We start from the raw sequence: 23,269 nt of genomic DNA on the forward strand, positions 1-23,269 counted from the left end.
GAAGGAGTTTGGTGTTCGCCTTATTGCATTTGATCGACCAGGGTTTGGGGAAAGTGACACACACTTACGAAGAAGTTTGCGATCTTCTGCCCAAGACATGGCCAGCATTGCTGATGCTCTTGGGGCAGGTGAAAAATTCTGGGTTCTTGGCTATTCAACTGGAGGAATACATGCTTGGGCTGCAATGAAATATATACCTGAAAGATTAGCGGGTAAGGATGGACTTTGTTTCTTACAGTTCCAGTATGTTCTTTATGTTTAAACCATTTTTGTGCTGTACACATGTTTCAGGTGTAGCCTTATTTGCACCTGGGGGAAATTTCTATGCGCCAAACATGACCAAGCAAGAAAATACCAGGGTTTGGGGAAATTTGACTTTACGAAGAAGAGTAGTATACATGTTGGCTCGATGGATTCCATCCTTACTTCCATCAATACTCAAAGGAACATTTATTAAGAAAATTGAGAAGGTTCCCAATGACTTTCTGGTCACTGCTGGGAAGGTAAGTGCCATATGCAATGAGTGCTCATGTCAGCAGGGAAAGAATGGTGGAACACTTCAGTTGTTTTAGGATCTACTTTCTTAGATTATGGACTTATCAATCTAGTTTAAGTTCATTGTAACTTCCTGTTCAAAGAAATGTTCATTAACTTGGTATGTAGAATAGCTAAAAGGATTGTAACCGTACAGGATCAGGAACTGCTGCTTCAAAAGATCTTTTTGGATGCTCTAGTCAAAGATATTGAAGAATCAGTCCGGCAGGGCAATGCAGCTACCCTGGCACAGGAATTTGTGGTTCAAGTTCGATCGTGGGGATTTCACCTTTCAGATTTCAGGATTCGAAAGAAAGTACCGCCTTCTGGTCTTGTACATTTTTTTACAAGTTATTGGAGGAAAGCAGAAGAAGAATGGGAAGGTTTTAGTGCACCCATTCATATTTGGCAGGTCAATCACCTGAACTTAAACACATCTGCCTGAATTCACAGCTAAAATTTTCACTTGACTTTTTTTTTTGGGGTTCATCGTTATTTTTCTCAAAGAAGGCAAACATCTATTAGTAAACTCCTTAGGAGAAACTTGTGGAACCGATGCCTTACATCTGAACATCCTGGAAATCATGGAAACTAGTGGCCTTTCCATCAATCTCTATCCATCATATGTGTGGCATGATCTGCTGTGATGGTCAAGACTGGGCCCCAATATCTGTAATCCATATAAGAGTGTGGATGTAACTAAAGTATCAAATAGCCATAACTTTGTGCAAGGCTTTTGGAACTGTCTCCAAGCACATCCTCTCTAGCCCTCAAGTGCTGCATGTCCTCATGTAAGTCTAGTCTCTGCTCCCTCTCTCAAAGAGAAAGTAGGTCCTGTAAATAAGATCCCCTAATGTGTGCAAGAGTCAACATACTCCACCAACTGCTGTCCATAGGTAAAGCTCAGTACTGATTTCCTGACCCACGGTGATGTAGTGTTAAACACTATAACCTTGGGCTTGCCAAGGTTGGCCAAGTGTCCACTATCCTGCGCATATGAATATAGTACATGTAGATATCTTTGTAGCCCCTGTGGAGATGTCACAACACAATGAAAAACGAATTTGTATCCTTTTGATTAATTTATATATTTAATTATTTATTGAAAATTTTCCCTTTGTAGCCTAGTTTTTCACATCCAACAAACGGATGGACAAGTTTGATCTGTCCTATTTAGTACAACATGTTTGATCATGTATGACGGCATCCGATCCAAACTGTTCGATTGTTTAAAATGCCTATTTGTGAACATTTGGGGTAGTTGCAGGTGTTGTTTAGGCTCTCTCCCCTCCAACATACATGCACACATCACCAATATATCATTCTGTGTGTGTTTGACCAAAATGCCGCGCGTCCTTTGAAGCTCTCTACTCTCAAACTCTCTCCTTAACCTCTCTATCTCCTCCTCAAGCTCTCCACCTACCTCTGCTCTTAAGCTCTCCATTTTCTCTATCCTCAAGCTCTCCACATGTAAAATTCCAGTGTAAAGACGCTAAAATTTTGAAGTGTATTAAGTCCCAACATTAAGTATAGGCCTTAAAATTATATGCTCAAAATTTTTGCATCAAAGGTAGCATAATTAGTTTGATTGGTACAATACTAGTATCAGACAATACTAATTGGGATGCCATTGGAGATGGCAACCATACTGTGTAGCTATTCCATCTTCTTCCACATTTCAATTTCAATCATTAAAACCAGGACATCAATTTAATGCATTCACAACCACTTCATCCACACCTCAAATTCAAAACCCACCCTTTCCACCCACTTCTTTCGCTACATCACCATTGACACCATTAAGTGCATCTACTTACTCTTCAGAGGGGGCTCTTGTTACCACTTCTTAGAAGGGGCAGTAAGGAAAATACAAGAAACAACAAATTTAAAACAAAACACAAAACCAGTCAAGTGAATCGCTAGGGAACATCCTATGTATCCTTAGACTTGGGTAGCAGAATGTGCCTAAGAAAAATAGGTATTGCCAACATTATCAAAAGGTTGGTCACTTTGACAACAAGTGTTACTCAAAGGCTAGAGGTATACAATGCAAACCCAAGAACCCTCACCCCTTGGGTGGGTAACCCCCAACAAGGGAGGTAGGGTGGTGGCGATCAAAAGTAGGGACTGTGGAGGACTCAATCCTACACTGCCACTGGCCAGTCATTACAACTAGTTTTGTTCACAACTTTAGAGGGCATGTCTAATTGGCCTGTTGGACCAGAGGCTCACCTTGTCTTTGTATAGACATTAAAGGATACGAGCTTAGTGCATATTTGTGAGTTGCCTCTTGACGAGGTGATCGTAGAGGCCTAGTCTATCTGATCAAGTACTTCTTCACCTGCTTTTGGATTGTGGATATTGGAACCATACACCACATGACCCCTATTTAGGACATTTTTGTCTCCTGAGCCCTTGGAGTCGGGAATGTTTGATGTGGGAGCAACTCCTTGGTCAAGATCCATGGTCTAGGTTGTGCCAAGTTCGATACTAACAAGGGTTGGGATGTCACTTCAGTTTTCTTCATTGCAACGACAATTGAGGCCACAGACTCTTAGGTTGGTTTAGTGATTGCTTGCAATGAGGCAGAGCCTAGTGGCCTCTTTGAGGGCTTTGAGTTCCATTGCTTCTAGGCTTTAGCCACCACACAAGAGCTTATGAATGATAAGCTTCTATATTTTTGCTTTCGATACTTTGGTATGAGTCTCTTTATGAATTGTCGCACCATCATATAGTTGATGGCCTTCTATGCATAAAAGTATCCAAGGATTGCAAAGATATGCTAGGGTTTGCACTGGGGAAACATAGCATGTATGACCAAGATTGAAATGCAAAGACTCAAACAGTGACAAGCAAAATTCATAAAATCAAACACAGAGACAAACACATAAAGAAAAAACTCTGAAGTGAATGAATGCTATAAATGAATGTAAGTGTGTACAAAATGTCCAAGGCAGAGCAATAGAGTGTTGGAGAATGGCGTCCATCGAAGAGGGATCCCAAGTGTTGTGGCTACTAGTTGGAGTGACAGAAGGCGAGAAAAACACCAAAGGTCGATCACCAAAGAGTGAGGAGATTGAAGCGATTGCCAACATGGTGCTTGAGGAGGGTGGCAATAGTAGAAAGCTGCAAGTGCAGCAATGGAGGAGCTGCCAAGAGGATGGACTAAGGAGAAGACCAAATGTAGGCTGCAGAAGGTCAGTTGATGGATGGAGTAGAGCTGCCACATATTGCTAGGGACTGTAGAGTCCAAATGCAAGTAGTAGGAGGGGCTGGTGATGACAATGATGCAGTACGCAGCTAGAGGGAGGACACTAGGCAGTGGGTTATAGTTGAGGAAGAAGGTGCGAGGCACTAGAGGAGCTGTGGAAGGAGTGACAACAGCCATGAAGGGTAGACTGCCACATGGATGAAGGCTGATGGCTGAAATCTGCACAGAAGGGACGAAAACTTGCACAAAAGGGATGAGGTTGAATGGTGTGCAGCTTGTCTATTTATAGACGTTGAAGGGTACCCTAAAATTTAGGTTTTGGGGGACCACTGAAACTCTCTCGAATTGTGCATCAAATTTGTGTTTTTCAATAATTAAGCATGTTTTGGGGCTGTTTAAGACTTCTAATCAGTTGTAAATCGTGTTTTAGCTCAAGATCTCCTTTTAGGCCCAAAACTGAGCTGAAAAGGGAAGGCTTGCAATATTCACTCCAAGGCGTCCCACCCCAAAGCAGCCAGGGTATTGGACAAAGGGTGCACATTGGCTGCCTAGTGGCCTACCAAGACTGCAGAGGCGATGGCTATCTTACCAATAGAGTCCAAGCAATCACCCTAGAGAGGGTAGTCAAGCATCGGATAGAGGGTGCGTTGGTTGCCCAGTGGCCTACCAAGCCCTACAAAGGCGGATGAAACCTTATTGAACTTTTGTTTTTGTTGGTTTTTTTTGGGTGTGGAAAGTTTATTCTATGGGTGGTGGCCGATTAAGTAACAATGACCCAGAAGACGGAAGTAGGGATGGTACACCCTACACATCACAAAAAAGTATAAATTGACCCATCCACTCGAGGTTGTTGATAATGAGGGAAGAGGTGATAATGTATCATGTGAAGAAGGATGGTGGTGTAATCTGTAGGTGGAAACAACTTAGGATCCGTCTAGTGGTGCTCTCCCCAATGGGATGCATAGTATGCTACATGTTGAAGAATGCTCATGCAACAGGTGCCACTTGGATAGTGTTCCTTGTGAAAAAATTGTTCACTTGCCCAGGCGCCCTAGTATAAGGATGATAAAATTATGCAATGCATAGGGGAAGGTTCAATAGGGGGGAAGACGGATATTGAAGACAAGTGCCGAAGCGTGTAGAATACCAAGAAGGGTAGGAACCCCCTCTCAACCTGAATGGCAATTCCAAAGAAGGAATAGGAGTCCTTTAGCAGCTTTGACTCATTAAAAACCACATCTCGGCTGTGTAGTACCTTTTTCATGCTTGGAACCCAAACTCTATAGCTCATTTCACCTCCATCTCCATAACCCATGAAGATGCCTCTATGGGATTTCATGTCAAGTTTGGTTCTGTTTGTCAATAGGTACATGTATATAGCATTTGCAACCAAAGACCCTTAAGTGGTCATATGAAGTAGGTTTGCCAAACCAAATCTCTTCATGGATGCCACTTTCAAGTGCACAATGTGGAGATCGGTTGCTGCGATTCATTCGCTCAGCCACACCATTAGATGATGGCTTATAAGAAGTTGTAAGCTCTCGTTTAATTCCATTAATATCACGAAACTTATTGAATTATTTAGATGCATACTCTTTTCCGTTGTCTGTTCTTTTGCATTTTAATTTTAAGCCCTTTTGGATACTCACAAATGCATAAAATTTTTAAAGGCATCCAATGCCTCGCTTTTCAGCTTAAGCAAGTAAACCCATAGCTTTTAAGAGTGGTCATCAATAAAAGACACAAAATAACGAAAAACCACTATGAGTTTTTATTGGCATTGTACATATATCAGAATAGACTAAATCCAAGATGCATGCCTTCCTACAGGCTCCATGAGAATATGAACTCTTTACATGTTTTTCCAAAACACAGTCATCACAAAAGTCAAGCTTTGAGTTTTTCACATCAACTCTTCAAAGTGAAGAAAGTGCCTATAAACCCTTTTGACTCATGTGTCCAAGACACTTGTGCCATAACTCCAGCAACTACAACAAACTTTCTAGGAAGTGCCTTGCAGTGGAGATAATATAGAGTTCCCTTTTTACCACCTCTAGTGACTAGCATAGACTCTTTCTGTATCTTCCACATTTCACCACAAAAGGTAGTGAAGTAATCCCTGTTCTCTATTTGCTCAACAAAAAGCAAGCTCTTCTTAATGCCAGGTACATACCTAACATCATGAAGGATCAATTCCTGACCATTTTCAAGAGCCAAGTGTATAATGCCCATTCCTTCAATATCACATGCATGGTTGTTGCCTAGATAGACTTTCCCAAGGTTACCTTTTGTATAAGAAGAGAAACACTCCAAAGATGGAGTTACATGAAATGAAGCACCACTGTCATTAATCCACGATTGTGACAAAACATCATGAGTAGATAGCAAGGCATCTATCACATCCCTTTTAGTGATATACATGTCTTCCATTGCCATAGCATGTGGATTTGAAGATGCAACCAACAAATCAACATCTTTATCTTCTTTTGTCTCCTTAATAACAACATTAGATACCACATTTGCCTTTTCTGTTTCTCTAGGGGTAGAGCTGCTATCCTTCTCATTCTTCTTGCCTTTTGCATTAGCTTGCCTTTTGTGTTCTTGCTCCTTTTTACAGTACCTGCAATTGGGCTTTTTATGCCCTTTGCATCCACATTGATAGCAAGTGACATCTTGCTGTTTTTCCTTGCTTTTGCTGCGATTTTTGTTCTTGTTTGCAGCATTTGACCTCTTTTCAGTTTGTCCTCTTACATTATAGGCTGATCCACTATTTTCCCCACTTGCCTTGTGTCTAATCTCTGTATTAGGAATAGAATCACACACACCATCAAATGTCAAGTTGGGGTTGTTGCTCAATGACACAACCAATGCTTCCCATGAATCTGGGAAAGTCATGAGCAAGAAGATAGCCCTCAGCTTAGGATCAAAAACTGGCAAGCCTGCATCTTATAACTGACTCAAAATACCAGTGACTACATTTAAATGCTCTGAGGCGGGCTTAGACTCATCAAGCTTTAAGTTGACTAACTTTCACATGAGATGGACTTGATTGATAGAAGTAGTATTCTCATACGTAGCCTTGAGTTTCTCCCAAATTGCATATGCAGTGGTGAGTCCCTTGATATCAACCCAAGTTATTATTTGTGACTGCCATTTTGATGTAAGTAATGGGTTTCTTATTCATTTTAGCCCAATACTCATATGACAAAGCAACATACTTATGTTCTACCGAGACATCATCACAATCCTTCAGAAAGAGTATACCTTGCATATGATCTTTCCAAAGATCAAAGCCATTGCTGTCAAATTTATGAATCTCAAAAAGATTCTTTGTGTCAAATGTAGATGCATTGCCAGCCATCTTCAGCAGTAAAAAACTACAATAAGATGCTGAATACTTTCAGCCAATAGCAAGGTTGCTGAATATAACAGCAAGTGCACATGCTTGTACTTTCAAAGGTGTCCACGAAGCAGTTATTTTGTTGCGATTTCAGTCCCAAGTGCTGATTACAGCATGTATATGAATCAAATCTGATACATTTGCATAAATGACAGCTCCCACTTCAATAATACATCACCGTAATGCCCAAATGCAATAACCCAAGTGCTGTATGTATCAGTGTTCCACTGCATAATGAGCATTCAACAATGCATATATCAAGAGAAGCTGTCCTTTTATAACATTTGATACATCCCAAGTCCTAATTTCTCCCACTCAGCAGTGGATCTGCTGTAATTTCAGTGTCAAGGCACAAATTTGCTTAAAATGCATCACCGATGCAAAAAGCCCGAAAATTTTTGCAATAAATCTGCCCCAATTGCACTAATACATCATCTTGAGTGTCAAATATGGGAAAATCTTGCAGAAATTTCACAAATTCTGCAAAACCCCCAAAATTTGGGGTCCAAATGTGCACAAGACTCAATGGAGCAAAATTTCACTTGTATAAGAAAAGCCCCAAATTTTTGAAGGAAATGCACACAATGTTTGTAATTTCTGGGTCAGATGTCATTGTTTTGCATGCCCAACATCAAATTTGGGAAAAACCCCAAATTTTCAGGTGTAAATTTGCACAAATTTGGGCCTTGTGCTTGCACGTGTGAATCCCCTTGCCAATGAGTAGGGGATAGACCACATAACATAATAAAATAAGAAAATGGGCGAATAAAAAACTGATGCAGTGTTGTTGTTGAGCAGCAGTCGTTGCCTGTTGATCATCACCTGCTGTCGTGTGTCCATTTGATGTGCTGCTCGTTGCTGTTCGTGCTTGTGCCTGATATTCCTACCATCTATTGGCCATGCCAGCCTATCACCTATCACGTGCCTGTCGCTTGCAGACCTGTTCGTCGCCTGGTGTCAACAACTTGTAAAACGTTGTCACCAGGTCAGAAATTGATCTCAGACTGGTCATGCCTGTCGACTTTTGAGCTCAACTACCTGTCGACTCACACTCACACGCAAAGACCGGCTTGTCCAGTCCTTGAGAAGCACGCACACTATTGTTGAAGCTCTAATACCAGTTTGAAGAGTGCGAGAGAAAGTACTCAGCAAATGTGTGTGTCAATTGAGATGTGTAGCTGTTGAGTGCAGTGAGGGTGAAGAGTTGAGGGATGGGTGTATACTAGTGTGGTACACACAAAGAATAAAAGAATGTATTTATACTTAGGGTATGGTACACTTGCACTCGCAAGGGTGTGTTCACATGTGTAAATAAATATATACACGGGAGTAGTGTAAGGGCCTTTACACCCAACAACACAAAGAATCAAACAGTGACAAGCAAAACTCAAACCCTAAATGCAAAACGCAAAATCCAAATGCAAAACTCAAAACTCAAACACAGAGACAAATACATAGAGGAGAAACTTTGAAGTGAATGAATGCTGTAAATGAATGTAAGAGTGCACAGAATCCCCAAGGACAAAGCAATGGAGTGTCAGAGAGTCACATCTATGAGAGACGGATCCCAAGTGTTGTGACCACTAGTTGGAGTGATAGAAGGTGAGAAAAACACCAAACATTGATCACCACATAGTTAGGAGACTGAGGCAATTGCTAGGATGGTGCCTTAGGAGGGTAGCGACAGTAGAAAGTTGCAAATGCAACAATGGAGGAGGCGCTAACAGAAGGATGGAGAAGCACATCAACTGTCACTAGGTGAGGAGTGTAAAGAAATACCCTAACACAGAAACATAAATAGAAACTGTACAACAAAGCACAGACTGATAAAAGAACCCAATTAGGATTAGGGTAACTGAGAGACAATGAACACAGTGAATGAATGAAGTGATATGACTACTGAATATACGATGCTCATGCAGTAAACACACTATACAATGAATGAATATTGTACCTCGAACTCTTGTATCTCAAGGATCAGGGCAGGAATAATGAGCTGGAGAGTGTGTCATACTCTGAACAGATTCCGAATCATAGCAAGGCAGCTTTCGGATGTTGAACACCAGCAAACACAACAGTGAGAAGCTGGATCTGATGCAGACAGCAAATGAGGAGAGAGAAATACTAAAAATGCAGGCAGCAGGTGAGAGAAAGGCTAAAAACGCAGGCAGGATAGCTTGCAGGAGAGAGAAAGACTAAAAACATAGATCACTGGAGAGAGAGACAAAAAACGCAGGTAAGATAGCATGCAGGAGAGAGAAAGACTAAAAACGCAGACTTTAGGATTGTGATGATGTGGCAAGTTGTATGGCAGCAGGTCTGCACAGGAACAACAGTCGCTTGGTTGGAATCAGCTGCAAACTGCGTGAAGAGGGCTTGAAATCAAGCACCAACTGATGGAGACAGGAATGGATAGCTTTGATTGAGATGTCCTCCATGAACGGGGTGTGGGCAACAAGCGGAAACATTTGAAATCTGTAAAAACGAGATTAAGGGCTGAATGGAGGGCAACATATGTATTAATGGAAAGTTTCCGAAGTGGGTTTGTACTTATGGGACATAGAAACTCTCTAGGATCGCGTTTCTTTGAAATAAACAAGGTTTCTTCATTAATTAAGCATGTTTTGGGGTTGTTTAAGTAAAGCTAATGCATTTTTAGCTCAACAAGGAGAAGACCAAATGTAGGCTGCAAAAGGTCACTTGATGGATGGAGAAGGGTTGCCACCTGTCGCTAGGGACTATTGAGTCCAAATGCAAGTAGCAAGAGGGATTGGTGATGACAATGATGCTGAATGCAACTGGAGGGAGGGTGCTAGAGACAGTGGTTGGGCGATAGCTGAGGAAGAAGGTGCCAAGCATTGGAGGAGGTGTGGAAGGAGTGGCAGCAATCACGAAGGGTAGACCACCACATGGATGAAGGCTGATGGCTGAAATCTGCAAAGAAGGGATGAGAACTTGTACAAAAGAGATGAGATTGAATGGTGGGTAGCCTGTCTATTTATACATGTTGAAGGGTGTCCCAAAAATTAGGGTTTTGGGGAACCCACTAAAATTCTCTTGAACCGCACACCAAATTTGTGTTTTTCATTAATTAAGCGTGTTTTGGGGCTGTTTAAAGATTCTAATCAGCTGTAAAGTGTATTGTAGCTCAACAAGGATGTCTATAAAGGTTGTCAACTTGGGGAATAGCACCACACACCATGCCCTCAGCAGACTTATCATAAAGTGGAGGACTGAGGTGCCCCTTAGGTTGATCCATGCTGATTTTTGCGGGCTTGCATCCACTACCCCCATTAATTGTGCATTGTACTTCTTTTTATAGTTGATGACTTCTTCAGTTTTATGTGGCAATACTTTCTAAAGTATAAATTAAATGCCTTCACATATTTCTCAGCGTGGGTATTGCTAGTGCAAAATTAGATGGGTCATCGTATAGGTAGTTTATAAGGAGGATATCTCAGTTCGAACTGCTCTCTACTGCTGGGGCCTGCATCCAAACACCTTCTGTCATGCGACGACTGCTGATCACCTTGCTGTGTTTGCTGCTGTACGACCAATTTCTGCCAATGTTTTCAGCCTTGAGCCTAGCCTGCCACATCATCATCAGCACCTGCATTTGCTGTCCAGCCTGCCATGTTAGCATTTGCAGCCTGTGTTTTCACTCCAACTGCTGCTGTCTTCATCATCAAACACTTTTCTAGTCAGTTGCCTACTGTTTTGAGCTGTCCAACTTTGTCTAGCACTGCTTGAGACTTCCTTGATCTACATTTACTGCTACTTAATGCATTTAGAGGTAGTCTTGGGGGTCCATCAAAGTATGACACTCTTTATGGCCAATATTGTGTGTCACAGTTCTAGAGATCGGGGAATTTGAGGTTCAATATATACCTTGCATAGTGTGTTTGTTGCATTGAGTATCATATTTATTAATTATTCACTCATTCATCTTCATTGTTCATTGTCTCTCAGCTACCCTAACCCTATTGAGTTATTTTATTAGTCTATGCCTTGTTGTATGATTTTGTTTATTATTTGTAGACAAGAATTATCTTCCCATTGGGGATATGTTGTATGCTTGTAAGATCTCCCATGGCCATAGTATCTTTTGCGCTACATGTGATGAGACTCTAAATCATCTCTTTATCTCCCATCTTGTCGCAAGACAGGTTTGGAGCTTTGTTTCTTGTGTGTGGATTGTGGTGACTCAACAAATGGATGCCCATTTGTTCTCGGATCATGGGCAAGATGCCTTCTTTGTCCACTTTGCAGTCAAATCATTCTTGCCTCCATTTTCTTAGATGGATGGCTCTTTGGTATATTTCGCGCACTTGTAATGCCTTCGGGTTTGATTTAACCTTGGGTATTCATGGCCATGTAGCCGATATTCCAGGATTACTACTATGGCAAATCTCTTCAATGGTTTCAGTGGACTCGGTCCTCCCTAATGCGGCTACCCCTTGGTTGCACATTGTTCACCCCACTCTAGTTGTGCGGCCCACATGATATTTGTGTGTTGTGTTTTGGTGGCCTTTTGGCTTCGCTTGTGATTGTTGGGATTTTCTTAGGTTGGTCAGAATGCTTGATGTAAATACTTTCATTAAATTTAAGCTTCTTCATGAGAGAGAGAGAGAGAGAGAGAGAGAGAGAGAGAGAGAGAGAGAGAGAGAGGATGGGATGGCTTGTCAAATGAACTCTTCTCAACTTATGTCGATGAGGCTCCACTTAATCTCCTTTGTTCGTAAATTTGGAGAATTGGCTAGATGCCATGTGATTCTAAAATTGCAATGCTTCAATTGTTGCCTAAGGTTTCTTGGCTTCAAGCTTTTCTGTTGTATGAAATCTTCTTCAAGGTAATTGCAAAGAGGCTCAAGAAAATCTTCCCAAAGCTGATTCACCTGAGGCAACATGATTCATTAATAAGGGAAGGAACATTATGCACAACATATTGAACATTTAGTTGGGGATTGATTGTGCCAAAGCATTTGATAAGGAGGTTATTATGATTCAAGTGGTACTTGAAAAAGCCTTCAATCATGTCAATGGGTCTTTTGAAATTTCTTTGCCAATTAATGTCTACCTTGTTTTTGGGCCTAGAACGACATCCCTCATTGATACAATCAGCTCAGGTGTTGTACATCGTATAATGCTTAATAGGGCCATAACTGAAGGTATTGCTCTTACTTAGCCCTTTGTGAGAGTTTCCCGTTTAGCCCTTCATTGTTTGCCTTGGTGACTCCCCCATTCCTTCCTGTATTGGATAAACTAGCGGTTGATGGTGATCTCTTTGGTCTAACTCTTCCCAATGGGGCTAAGCTTGTTAGCCAATCTCTTGGAGATGATTTTGTTATGTTTCTCAAGGCTAAAAGATCAAAGTTGGATCGAGCAATAGTCATTTGAAGATTGTTTAGTTTTGGCTTTGGATCTCTATATCAACAGACAAAAGTCCTGTAGTGTTGGGAGGCGCGAGGATCGAGACACGCAGGGATTGTTAGTAGCAGAGAGAGACAGAGAGTGAGAGAGAGCAGAGTAGAGAGTGTGCAAGATTTGTGGGTACAATGACGAGTGTACCACTTTAGGTTTTTAGATAGATATATATATGTAAGTACAAGTGCTAAGGGTGTGTTCACAACTGAGCACATTAGAAGGCACGAGGGCCTTTATTCCCAACAACCACCCACCTAAAGGCAATGTGCCTTAAGAGGCGAAAAGAATAAGCTAAGTCTAGGTATATACAAAGCTGAAATACATATATCTATCCAACTCCTATCATCTGTCAGCAATGAGCAAACTACTTTGTTGGAAGACCCTTCGTGAGAAGGTCTGCAGGATGATCATCTATATGCACTTTGACAAGCTCAATGCTCTTGCTGTCAAGTACATCTCTAATGAAGTGGTACTTCACCTGTATGTGCTTCGTCTTTGCATGAAAGACGGGATTCCACTAGCACTGACTATCACAATGGAGAACAGGTAACTCTGTAATGCCAAGCTCTCCCACCTGATGTGAAAGCTATAAAGCCTCCTTGCATGCCTCAGTGGAAGCCACATACTCTGCCTTTGTAGTAGACAATGCAACACACTTTTGTAGCCTGGAGATCCAAGAGACTACTCCTCCTGTGAAGGTAAACACATACCCAGAAGTGGACTTTTTGCAATCCGCATGTAGCATAGTCTGCATCCGTAAAGCCAACAACAGATGCCTTCTGCTTTCCAAAGCAGATGCACAACTCCTTTGTGCCTTTGAGGTATCTCATAATACCTTTTATTGCTTCCCAATGCTTTTTACCAGGGTTTGCCATGTATGTGCTAACCACTCCCACTGCAAAGGCAATGTCAGGACGTGTAGTGACCATAGCATACATCAAACTGCCAACAGCTGAAGCATATGGTATCTTGGCCATTTCAACCTTCTCATCATCAGATATAAGACTATCCTCTGCACTGAGTTTCACGTATGGAGGCAATGGAACGCCAATTGTTTTCCCCCCTCCATATTGAAACGCTGCAAAAACTTGGAGATATACTCATGCTGAGATAGATAGAGTAATTCTTTCGATCCATCTCTGAGTATTCGCATGCCAAAAATGTGATTTGCATCACCAAGATCCTTCATGTCAAAGGCGATATGAAGACTGTGCTTCAACGAGTCCAAGGCATGAGTATCCCTTCCAGCAATCAGCATGTCATCTACATACAGAACCAAGATAATCAGGCTACCATTTGCTGCCTTCTTAGTGTACAAGCAATGATCCACTTGACTTCTATGGAAATCTTGAGACTGCATGAATGTATCAAACTTATGATACCATTCTCTTGGTGCTTGTTTCAGCCCATACAAACTCCTTTTGAGTTTACATACCATCTTCTCTTTTCCTTTTTCCACAAACCCTTCAGGGTGTTACATATCTATGTCTTCATGCAGATCACGATGTAAGAATGCAATCTTTACATCCATCTGTATGAACTCCATATCTTCAGTTGCAACTAAGCCCAAAATGGTTCTCAATGTAGTCATTTTGACTACAGGAGAGAAGATCCCATCAAAGTCAATTCCATATTCTTACTTGTACCCCTTCGCAACCAATCTTGCTTTGTACTTTGGTGAGGAATCAGAAGTGACCTTCATCTTGTAAACCCATTTGCATGGAAGTGTTTTCTCCCTTTAGGCAATTGCACCAAGTCCCAAGTGCCATTTTTCTCAAGAGATTCCATTTTTGACAACATGGCTTTATACCATTTCTTGCTGTCCTGTCTGTCCATTGCTTCCTTGAAGCAAGACGGTTCACCACAGTTTATCAACATGACATAATTAGCCATATTGTTTGCACCAAGAACAAATCTATCAGGTTGTCTAGTAGCCCTAGATGATCTTCTAACCCAATGATCATTGTTTGCTGGCTGTTCGTGTAAATTTCCATTTTCAACATGCTATCCTGGCATTTCAGCGTGCAAATCAGCATTAACAACTTGCTGTCTTGGCTGTTCTTGTATATGTAGTGACTCATTATCATGGGCAATAGCTGGCTGATCATTTCCAGCATTATTTTTTGCATTTACAAGTTCATTTACAGCAGGTATTTGCTGCTGTACAGCGGGCACATTTTACTGTCCAAAAGGTATTTCTTCCCGGAATACAACCCAAAGGACTTTCTCTGTTCTTTCGGGCTGTTTGTGCATGCGATCTTCCCGAAAGATAACATGATTGCTGCATACTACTTTCCTTTTCTCGGGATCCCATAATCTATACCCCATTTCACCCTCGTCACCATATCCTAGGAAAATGCATTTACAGGACTTTGGCTCAAGTTTATTGGGTTTTTTTTTACGAATGTGCACAAAAGCCTTGCAGCCAAACACTTTCAATTGAGCATATGAAGGTGGCTTGCCCGACCACGCTTCTTGGGGAAACAACACACCAAACCCCCCCCCCCCCCAACAAAGACCTGTTTGGTGACCGATTAATTAAGTGTACGGCTGCCATAACAGCCTTTGCCCAAAAACCATGGAGTATGCAGCCTGAGATAGCATCGTACGGACCTTATCCTGTATGGTTCGATTCATACGCTCTGCAACTCCATTTTGGGGTGGATTATGAGGGGTAGTGAGCTTCCTCTTGATCCCTTTGCTGTCACAAAATGCCTAAAAGGCCTTGGAAACATATTCCCCACCATTGTCAGAGTGAAGACACTTAAGTGTCTTATCAATTTGATTTTCAGCCAATGCCAAGAATTTTTTAAATTTGTCAAGCACTTCATCCTTGCTATGAATAGGATAAACCCATACCTTCGGTGTAGCATCATCAACAAAGGTGACAAATTAGTTCTTTCTCCCTAACGATAATCCTGGCATCTGACATACATCTGAATGTACTAACTCTAGAGGAGAAGATTTCAGCGAAAGAGACTTTTTATGAGACTCCAGTGTATATTTACCATAAACACAATGATCACAATGCTCAAAATCAGCATAACAAAGACAAGACAAGTAACCCAAACGAGAAAGTATTTTCATTCTAGTTTGACTCATGTGTCCCAACCGGCCATGCCATAAAGAAATTCTTGGCTGCTTGGTCACGGTAATAACATGATCACTCACACTAGACACATGGAGAGGATACAAGGTATCACTTTTACAACCTCTGGTAATCACTCTAGATCCCTTTTACGAATCTTCCATTTCCCATCACCAAAGGTGGTATGAAATCCATCATCATCTAGCTGCCTTGTGCTAATCAAGCTCTTCTTGAGTTGAGGTACATGGCGTGCATGCTGAAGTGTGAAGACAGAAATATGCTGAAACTGCAACTGCACATTGCCAATACTTGCAATGTCACATGCATAGTTGTCCCAAAGATGGACAACACCATATCGAGCCCTTGTATAGGTAGAGAACCACTCTCGATGAGGGGTGACATGAAAGGAAGCACCTGAATCGAGAATCCAGGTATGCATCTCATCATCTGTCATCTGCAAGTAAAGCATGTGCGCCAAAGTGTCAAGAGACCAAAAGTACGTCATTTCCAATGTCACTGTCATGAGTGATTACATTCACCTCTTCAATTTTGACACTACTCTTCTTGGGTTGATCCTCTTTATTCTCTTCCTTGCTATCATTTGCCTTCTTGCCCTTTCCTTTCTCTTTCTTTCATTTGTAGTAGTCACGTTTAAAGTGACCCTTCTTGCCACAATGATGGCATTCAACATCTTTGCCATGTGATTTACTGCGTCCCTTGCTATCAGATTTGCCTTTCTGCTGTGATCTGCCCCTAGTATGCAAAGCACTAGAAGACTTACTGGATGCATTGTTTTGCCGATTCATTTCTTCCATGAGTAGAGTACTCTCTACATCAGCATACAAAAGAATCGCATTGGAATTGGTCATAGCAGTCCTGAATGTATCCCAACTCTTTGGAAGAGTGCAAAGCAAAAACATAGCCTTAAATTCTTCATCAATCAAAAACTTCGAAGCAACCACCTGGTTGAAAATGGAGTTAAACTCACTCAAGTGAGTAGAGATTGCTGTACACTCTTTCATATGCAGATCCATAAGCTTTTTCAGCCAATACACTTTGCTTGCGGCACTCTTCTGTGCATACAGTTCTTCCAGTTGAGTCCATATAGCATATGCAGAATCCAAACCTTCAATGTTAAACAACAAGGCATCAGAAATCGATAGCTCGATGGTTGAGCTCATGTAACTCATCCCAATCTTCCTGTTCCATGTCTGTGGGCTTTGCCCCCTTTGGTTTTAATCAGCTTTGCCTGCTTCTTTTGCAACAAGATATTGTAGCATTGTTTTTGCCAAACTGCGAAGTTATGTGCTCCTTCAAGCTTCTTTATGTGCATGAGATTACTGCTGTCATTGTTGCCAGCCATGATTTTCAGCCCAAATGTGACCAAAAAATTCAGCAAGTGCAGGCCCAAATTGTCACACAAGTGACCAAGGTACAAACAAGTACCAACCAGCAATAAATGACCACATAGAAGCAGAGATTTCAGATCTGTAATTAAATTTTCAGAAGCACCAAACCATGTGCTACTGCATTCCACAACTGATTACAGCTGTTCCAAGGGCATATACATCACATTACATGAGAAATTCCAAATTTTAGCTGCAATTTCTGTTGTACATGTACCCATAGGCATAAAATTTGACACACACGGTCAAAAGCCCCAAAAATTTTGTGCTCAAAGCATCAACCACACATCTGCATTTCTCTGTCATGCATAGAACATGCTAATTTTGCCAAAATAGAGCAATTTCAGCAAAACCCCCAAAATTTTCAAGTGCTAGATGTCCAAATTGCATGGAATTAAACCCGCATGTACATAAAATGACCAAACGGCGCACAAATTTTGCACAAACTGCAAAAGCCCCAAACTGCACGGGGTCCAATGTGCATCAATGTCGAGAAATTGGGTAAATTTCAGCCCAATTCTTGCATATACATGAAAAGCCCCAAATGTCGGAGGCAAAATGTCACAAATTCCTGCAATTTCTAAGACAAATATCAGTGTTGTGTCTTGCTCGCACCAAATGTGGACAAATCCCCAAATTTCTCAAGTCCGGTGTACACTAATTTCAGTGAAATTGAAAGAATTTCACCAAAATGTGAAAAGCCCCAAAATTCCCGGGTAAATGTGCATCGATTTTGCAATTTCTGAGTCAGATTGTCCAGTTCTGTGTTAAGGTCACCAAATTCGGGAAAAGCCCTAAGTTTCTGGGCCTAAACCTGCACAGATTTGCGCACTAGGCTTGCGCACGCGAACACCTGGAGGAGAGGAGGCAAAAATAATCTCAATTTTTTTTGAAAAAGAGGAGAGATGGTGGGTCAACGACCGTTTAGGTCTGTGACACGTCGCTTGCCAAACTGCCGCCCGCTGAAGTCATCCTGTCCGCTGGTTGACAGTTGTGTGGTCGCCCATCAAGAAAGATTGCTGTCGTTGTGGTCCACGTTGGATCCCTGACCAGTCGCTTGGCCCGTTACGCTTGCACCGGACTGTCGCATCAGTCGTCCACTGAACGTTCGTCGGCTGCAGTCACTTTGCCTGCTCCCTGCTAGTCGCCTTGGCTGTTCTTTAGCTGCAGTTGCTTCTGCACTAGTCGATTGCCGACTGCTGATCGTCTAGTCCACTTGGGACTTCTGCAACACCTGACCTGTCTCTTGCCCACTCTGATTCCAATTTGTAGTGACGGGGAGCGCAAGGATCAAGGCACACATGGATTATTAGCAACAGAGAGGGACATAGAGTGAGAGAGCAGAGTAGAGAGTGTGCAAGATTTGTGGATACAATGACAAGTGTACCACTTTAGGTTTTTAGATATAGATATATATATGAAAGTACAAGTGCTAAGGGTGTGTTAACACCAGAGCACATTAAAAGGCACGAGGGCCTTTATTCCCAACAAGTCCATTCTTACCAATTTTACAAGAAGAGACTTGCATGCGTTGGGTGGGTAGGGTCGGATTGTTTCTTGTGGAGAGGTGACAGGTCACTAGATGCTTGGGATATCCCATTAATATTATTCAGGTTAAGTTTACGTGCTAGAAATGTAAAGGATGGCCTCTACATGTGTGCCTCAAGTTTGATTTAAGAAATCAAAATACCACAATCTTTTTCTCTCTCCATTTCATTGCTCCTCAATAGGAGATACTACGTTTCTACTTGGTGTTCTGTTGACTCAAGAAAGGAGGCTAATGTCATCGAAGATAAGGTACTAGTGATCTCTATGTTGCCTCACTGGCCCACTAAGCACATGTAATGTGATAAGTTTAATACGATGGCTGTTTGCATGGTTGGGTTTTAGGACTATTACTATTTGGGCTTCTTGGGGTTGTTGATTGATTTTGAGCCAGTTTAGAGAATAGCACCAACATGTTAGCAGATATGTCAGCTCATGTGTGAGTTTGAGTTGTAGAGGCTTGGGCACATTATTTAGGTTATTTAGACATTTTTTTATTGCGTCATTTTATGGTCATATTGGGCATTTATTGCTGGCCGACCAGACATATTTTATGGCATTATTTGTGCTTATTTATTCTGGGATCCCTCCTCAGTTGGTCAGTTCACCACCTGGAGGTCCCATGGAGAGAGGAGTCGGTGCCGGTGCCCACGCAGCTAGTGACTCACTGTTGTAAGCGATAGTCTCGTGTTTGATATATGGATCTTATTTTCCAAGCACACATCTGAGTTCTCATCTGTATCGTGTTCTTTCTTTCCCTTTCTCTTTTGTCTTGTGTTTCAACAGTTTATTACAGCTTATGTTTACGCTTCCATTGCTGCACCACTTCTGACATGGTATCAGATTTCAAGATTTGTGTCTTTTTTGTGTTTTCTTGCTGATTTCAGGACTGTTTTCACCCTTGCTGATCATGTGATTGCTGCTCCATATAGGCGACCTGTTTTACCTGCGTTTTTTGCAGATTTGCCATCGCCTGCTATCAACAGACCCTCCGCTGTCTGCGTTTTCAGTAATTAGGCTGCTGCGACAGTTTTCCAACCTTTTGTGGCAGTACTTAGTTTGCGTTTTGGTGTTCTTAACTCCTTCCTAGCTGGACGACTGTACCTTTAGGCCGTTTTTACTGTTTTTGGCAGTTTTTGACTGACTTTTTGACTTTTTGCAGCAGCTTTTGTCTTCTTTCAGTCAAATTTTGGGTTATACTGTATGTGAACTCTTGTTTTTTGCAGTCTGTGCTTGTGTTTTGGCTGTGTTCCCTCTCCAAATACCTTCTCTTCTCTACTTCTCTTTTAAATCCTCTACAGATGGCTCCTCCATGCACATCCACTGATGACGAGCTCCATGGAGGTTCAGGTGAGACTCTTACAGCTTTAGAGAGGGGTTTGAAGACAAAGAAGTCGAAGGCCAAGTGTTACCACTTTGGCAAGAAGGGCCATTTACGGAAGGATTGCAAAGAGTTAGCGACTTCCAGGAAGAAAAAGGAGTAGAAGACGAAGCGCGATGTGGACGCCTCTGACGAGTCATCATCTGCCTCAGATTCTGACTTAGATTCATTATCAAGGTGAAGTCCAAGGCGCGGAAGGGATCCTCTTCTTTGGATCGTGGGAAGGGCTTGTTGGCCCCTTCCTCAACTGCTTTCTAGTGGTGCCTTAGCTGCTTTCTAGTGGTGGTGATGAGGTCATCCCTCACGACTCTCCAGTGCCAGAGAGGGAGTGTGAGAGGGTGGTGAGATGGGGCAGCCCTAGCCATGCCTCATCTATATTTCTATACAGATGCACAGGATCATCCAGAGGGGGACATCCTTGACACATTGATCGTAGTCTGGCAGGTACAAATCCCGGAGCTAGAATTAACATCTAGGTTCATGATGGGCTAGTTCTTTAACAGAGAGCAGGTGGCTTTCGTTTGGAGCTCACATGAGGGGACACTTTGGTAGTCTGACCAAAGGCAGGGAATTCATGGTCACGTATGTTCCAAAGGTAATTTTGACAGGATGGTCATGTATACTACCGAGAGACATTGGGATAGACACAAATATATTCTATGATCTTCTCTATTTTCCGGAGCTGGTACGATTGACATCGACATCAGGTTCTCTCCGAGGCACCTTGGTGGTAGCTTGATCACCCATTACTTGGGTATCCATGGTTCTACTTGGTGGTTCTATGTTGTATGGTTTATGATTCATTCTCATTGTACCATTGTATTGTATCAGATCACCCATGATCTGAGAGAGGGTGTTAGCAGATATGTCAACTCATGTGTGAGTCTGAGCTGCAGAGGCTTGGTCACATTATTTAGGTTATTTAGGCATTTTTTTATTTTGTCGTTTTATGGTCATATTGGGCATTTATTGCTGGCCGACCTGACATATTTTATGGCATTATTTGTGCTTATTTATTCTGGGCTCCTCCTCAGTTGGTCAGTTCACCACTTGGAGGTCCCGTGGAGAGAGGAGCCGGTGCCAGTGCCCACGCAACCAGCACTCACTGTTGTATGCGACAGTCTCGTGTCTGATATATGGATTCTATTTTCGGAACATACATCTGAGTTCTCATCTGTATCGTGTTCTTTTTTTCCCTTTCTCTTTTGTTTTGTGTTTCGGCAGTTTATTACAGCTTATGTTTACGGTTCCATTGCTGCACCACTTCTGACACAACATTCCCCTTTGCTTGTATTAAAGGATTTGTCCCCATGTTTGGATTGGGCCTTTGTGTGCAGTGGATTTAATTAAAAAACGATTGCCCAATTGGTTTAGCAAAAGATAGTTAAAGATATGGGATAGTGATTGAGAAAGTAAACAAATTTGTCTTTCAAGGATAGTAAAGCTAAGTGGTGTGATTGGCTGTTTCAGTTGTGGTCTACACTTCCCTATTAGGGAGCAGCCTTTATCTAAAGGTTTCTTATAGAGAGTATCCTCACCCGTGATATGCTGTGATGGCGCAAGATCTCGCGGTAGATGTGCCTTTTGCACCACATGTGATGAGACTCTTGTGCATGTCTTCATTTCTTGCCTAGTGGTTAGATAGGTCACAGGCTTCATTTCCCAATTATGGACTTCAGTGACATGGCAACGTTCGGTCATCTATTCCTGGGTTTTGGTCAAGATGCCACCTACAGCTGCTTCACTGTTGGAGCATCCCCATCTCTTTCATTTTCTGTGTTGGAGTGGTCTATTACATATCTGGAGGACATGCAGCACCATTTTTTATTTGACCTTGGGTATTTATGGTCATGTAAGCTGTGTTCAAGGATTTTTGTTGTGGCAAGTGAGTTCCATGATTTCTGCTGGTATAGTCCTCATAGAGGTGGCTACTTATTGGATGGAGATTATCCATTCCATCCCAGCTGTACCTATTTTGTGATTTCCACTTATTGTCATTGTAGCCTTGTGGCTTCCTATGTTTTCTTCCCATCTTTGACACTGTCTGGTTGACCAGAAGGCACTTTGTAAATATTTCTATTCTTATTTTAAAATCCTTCATGAACATACACACTTTTTTGGTGTGGTGAGTTGATGTGTACACACACACACACACCCCCACACACACAGCACTAAACTTCTAGTTTTGTTTTGCAGGGCACTGAAGATCAGATGGTGCCACTTGCAATCAACGAGTTCGCAGTTCGGATGGTGCCACAGGCGGTGCTCCACAAACTGGAAGGGGAGGGCCATTACTCCTACTTTTGGTTCTGTGATCAGTGCCATCGTGAGATTTTCACCACCCTGTTTAAAAAATCAGAGGATGTCAAGGTTTCAGCTGCTCCAGAAGGTCTTGCACCTGTGATGCAAAGTGAACAGCTAAGGAGAACATAACATCACTTGAGCCCATCTCTTTCTCCATATATAGCGCACATGTCAGTTAAAGGGGTGGAAGACATTCTTCAGCAAGCTGTACATAGCCAAACTGTATAAGAATGGAGAATAGATAGAGTCCGCCCTTGATTACCAATTTACATTGCATTAAGTTGAGTGAAAAGTGAATCATTTTCGCACAATGGTTGAATACAAGTTCATATTATTACGTTCCTTCAATTGACATGAGCATTGCATGCTCCTTTGAGGGTCACAAAGAAAGCTTCATGAATCTGCCAATGGCACTGTTTATACTTATCTAGAGCTCTCTCTCTCTCTCTCTCTCATACACCCACCCACATGCACGACAATATTTTGTGTTGATGAATGATTAAGTTGACTGAGAACAAGCCTAAATCACACTGCTCATTAGGTACATGTGAAACCATCTTACAGGTTGTCACTTCATGGAGTAACATGATGCATAGGTTGAATTTCTCTCCTGCAAGTTCCCTGATTGAATGTCTCTCCCGCAGATTCTCTGATTTAATCATCAAATAAAGGTAAACCTTGCTGATTGCTTCCAGTATAGTCATACAATTTTTGCAGCTTTGGGATGACAGGTTTAGGTTTGGAAGCACACACGGTGGATTTACTCATAGCTGTAAAGTAGACTGGGAGAATTATGTTGGTTTCAAAGTTCCGATGGCAGGTAACATCAATGCAAGTAGGCCATAAGCTTACTACCTCAGTTAATTTCTAACCTTCCTCCAAATCTTTACATTTGAGGTGAAGCTTTTGGTTTACTTTTTGAAGGAAGGAAGCTAATACTTGTTTAACTATAAAAATTCATTAGTGATGCCATTGT

The 23,269-nt window shown here is 41.9% G+C and overlaps 1 protein-coding gene across 1 annotated transcript; it reads left to right on the plus strand.

Moving 5' to 3' along the window:
• The first annotated feature begins 6 nt into the window (after positions 1–6).
• Positions 7–22,717, plus strand: LOC148007990 (uncharacterized). The gene is made up of 4 exons (XM_087674540.1): positions 7–212; positions 292–503; positions 692–946; positions 22,186–22,717. Exons 1-4 carry the CDS (start codon positions 98–100, stop codon positions 22,420–22,422), a joined length of 819 nt encoding a protein of 272 aa, XP_087530666.1. The 5' UTR covers positions 7–97; the 3' UTR covers positions 22,423–22,717.
• The last annotated feature ends 552 nt before the right edge of the window (positions 22,718–23,269 follow it).

This window comes from Lygodium microphyllum, unplaced genomic scaffold (genome assembly GCF_053477565.2).
Source record: "Lygodium microphyllum isolate KBCC unplaced genomic scaffold, Lygodium_microphyllum_v1.1.10 scaffold_694, whole genome shotgun sequence".
Classification (NCBI taxonomy): Eukaryota; Viridiplantae; Streptophyta; class Polypodiopsida; order Schizaeales; family Lygodiaceae; genus Lygodium; species Lygodium microphyllum.

Bases quoted from the DNA above. Each gene is read 5' to 3' on its own strand.
- LOC148007990 (XM_087674540.1), top strand. From the start codon at position 98: ATGGCCAGCATTGCTGATGCTCTTGGGGCAGGTGAAAAATTCTGGGTT. The intron at 504-691 runs GTAAGTGCCATA...GTAACCGTACAG, and splicing joins TTCTGGTCACTGCTGGGAAG to GATCAGGAACTGCTGCTTCA. The intron at 947-22,185 runs GTCAATCACCTG...TTTGTTTTGCAG, and splicing joins CACCCATTCATATTTGGCAG to GGCACTGAAGATCAGATGGT.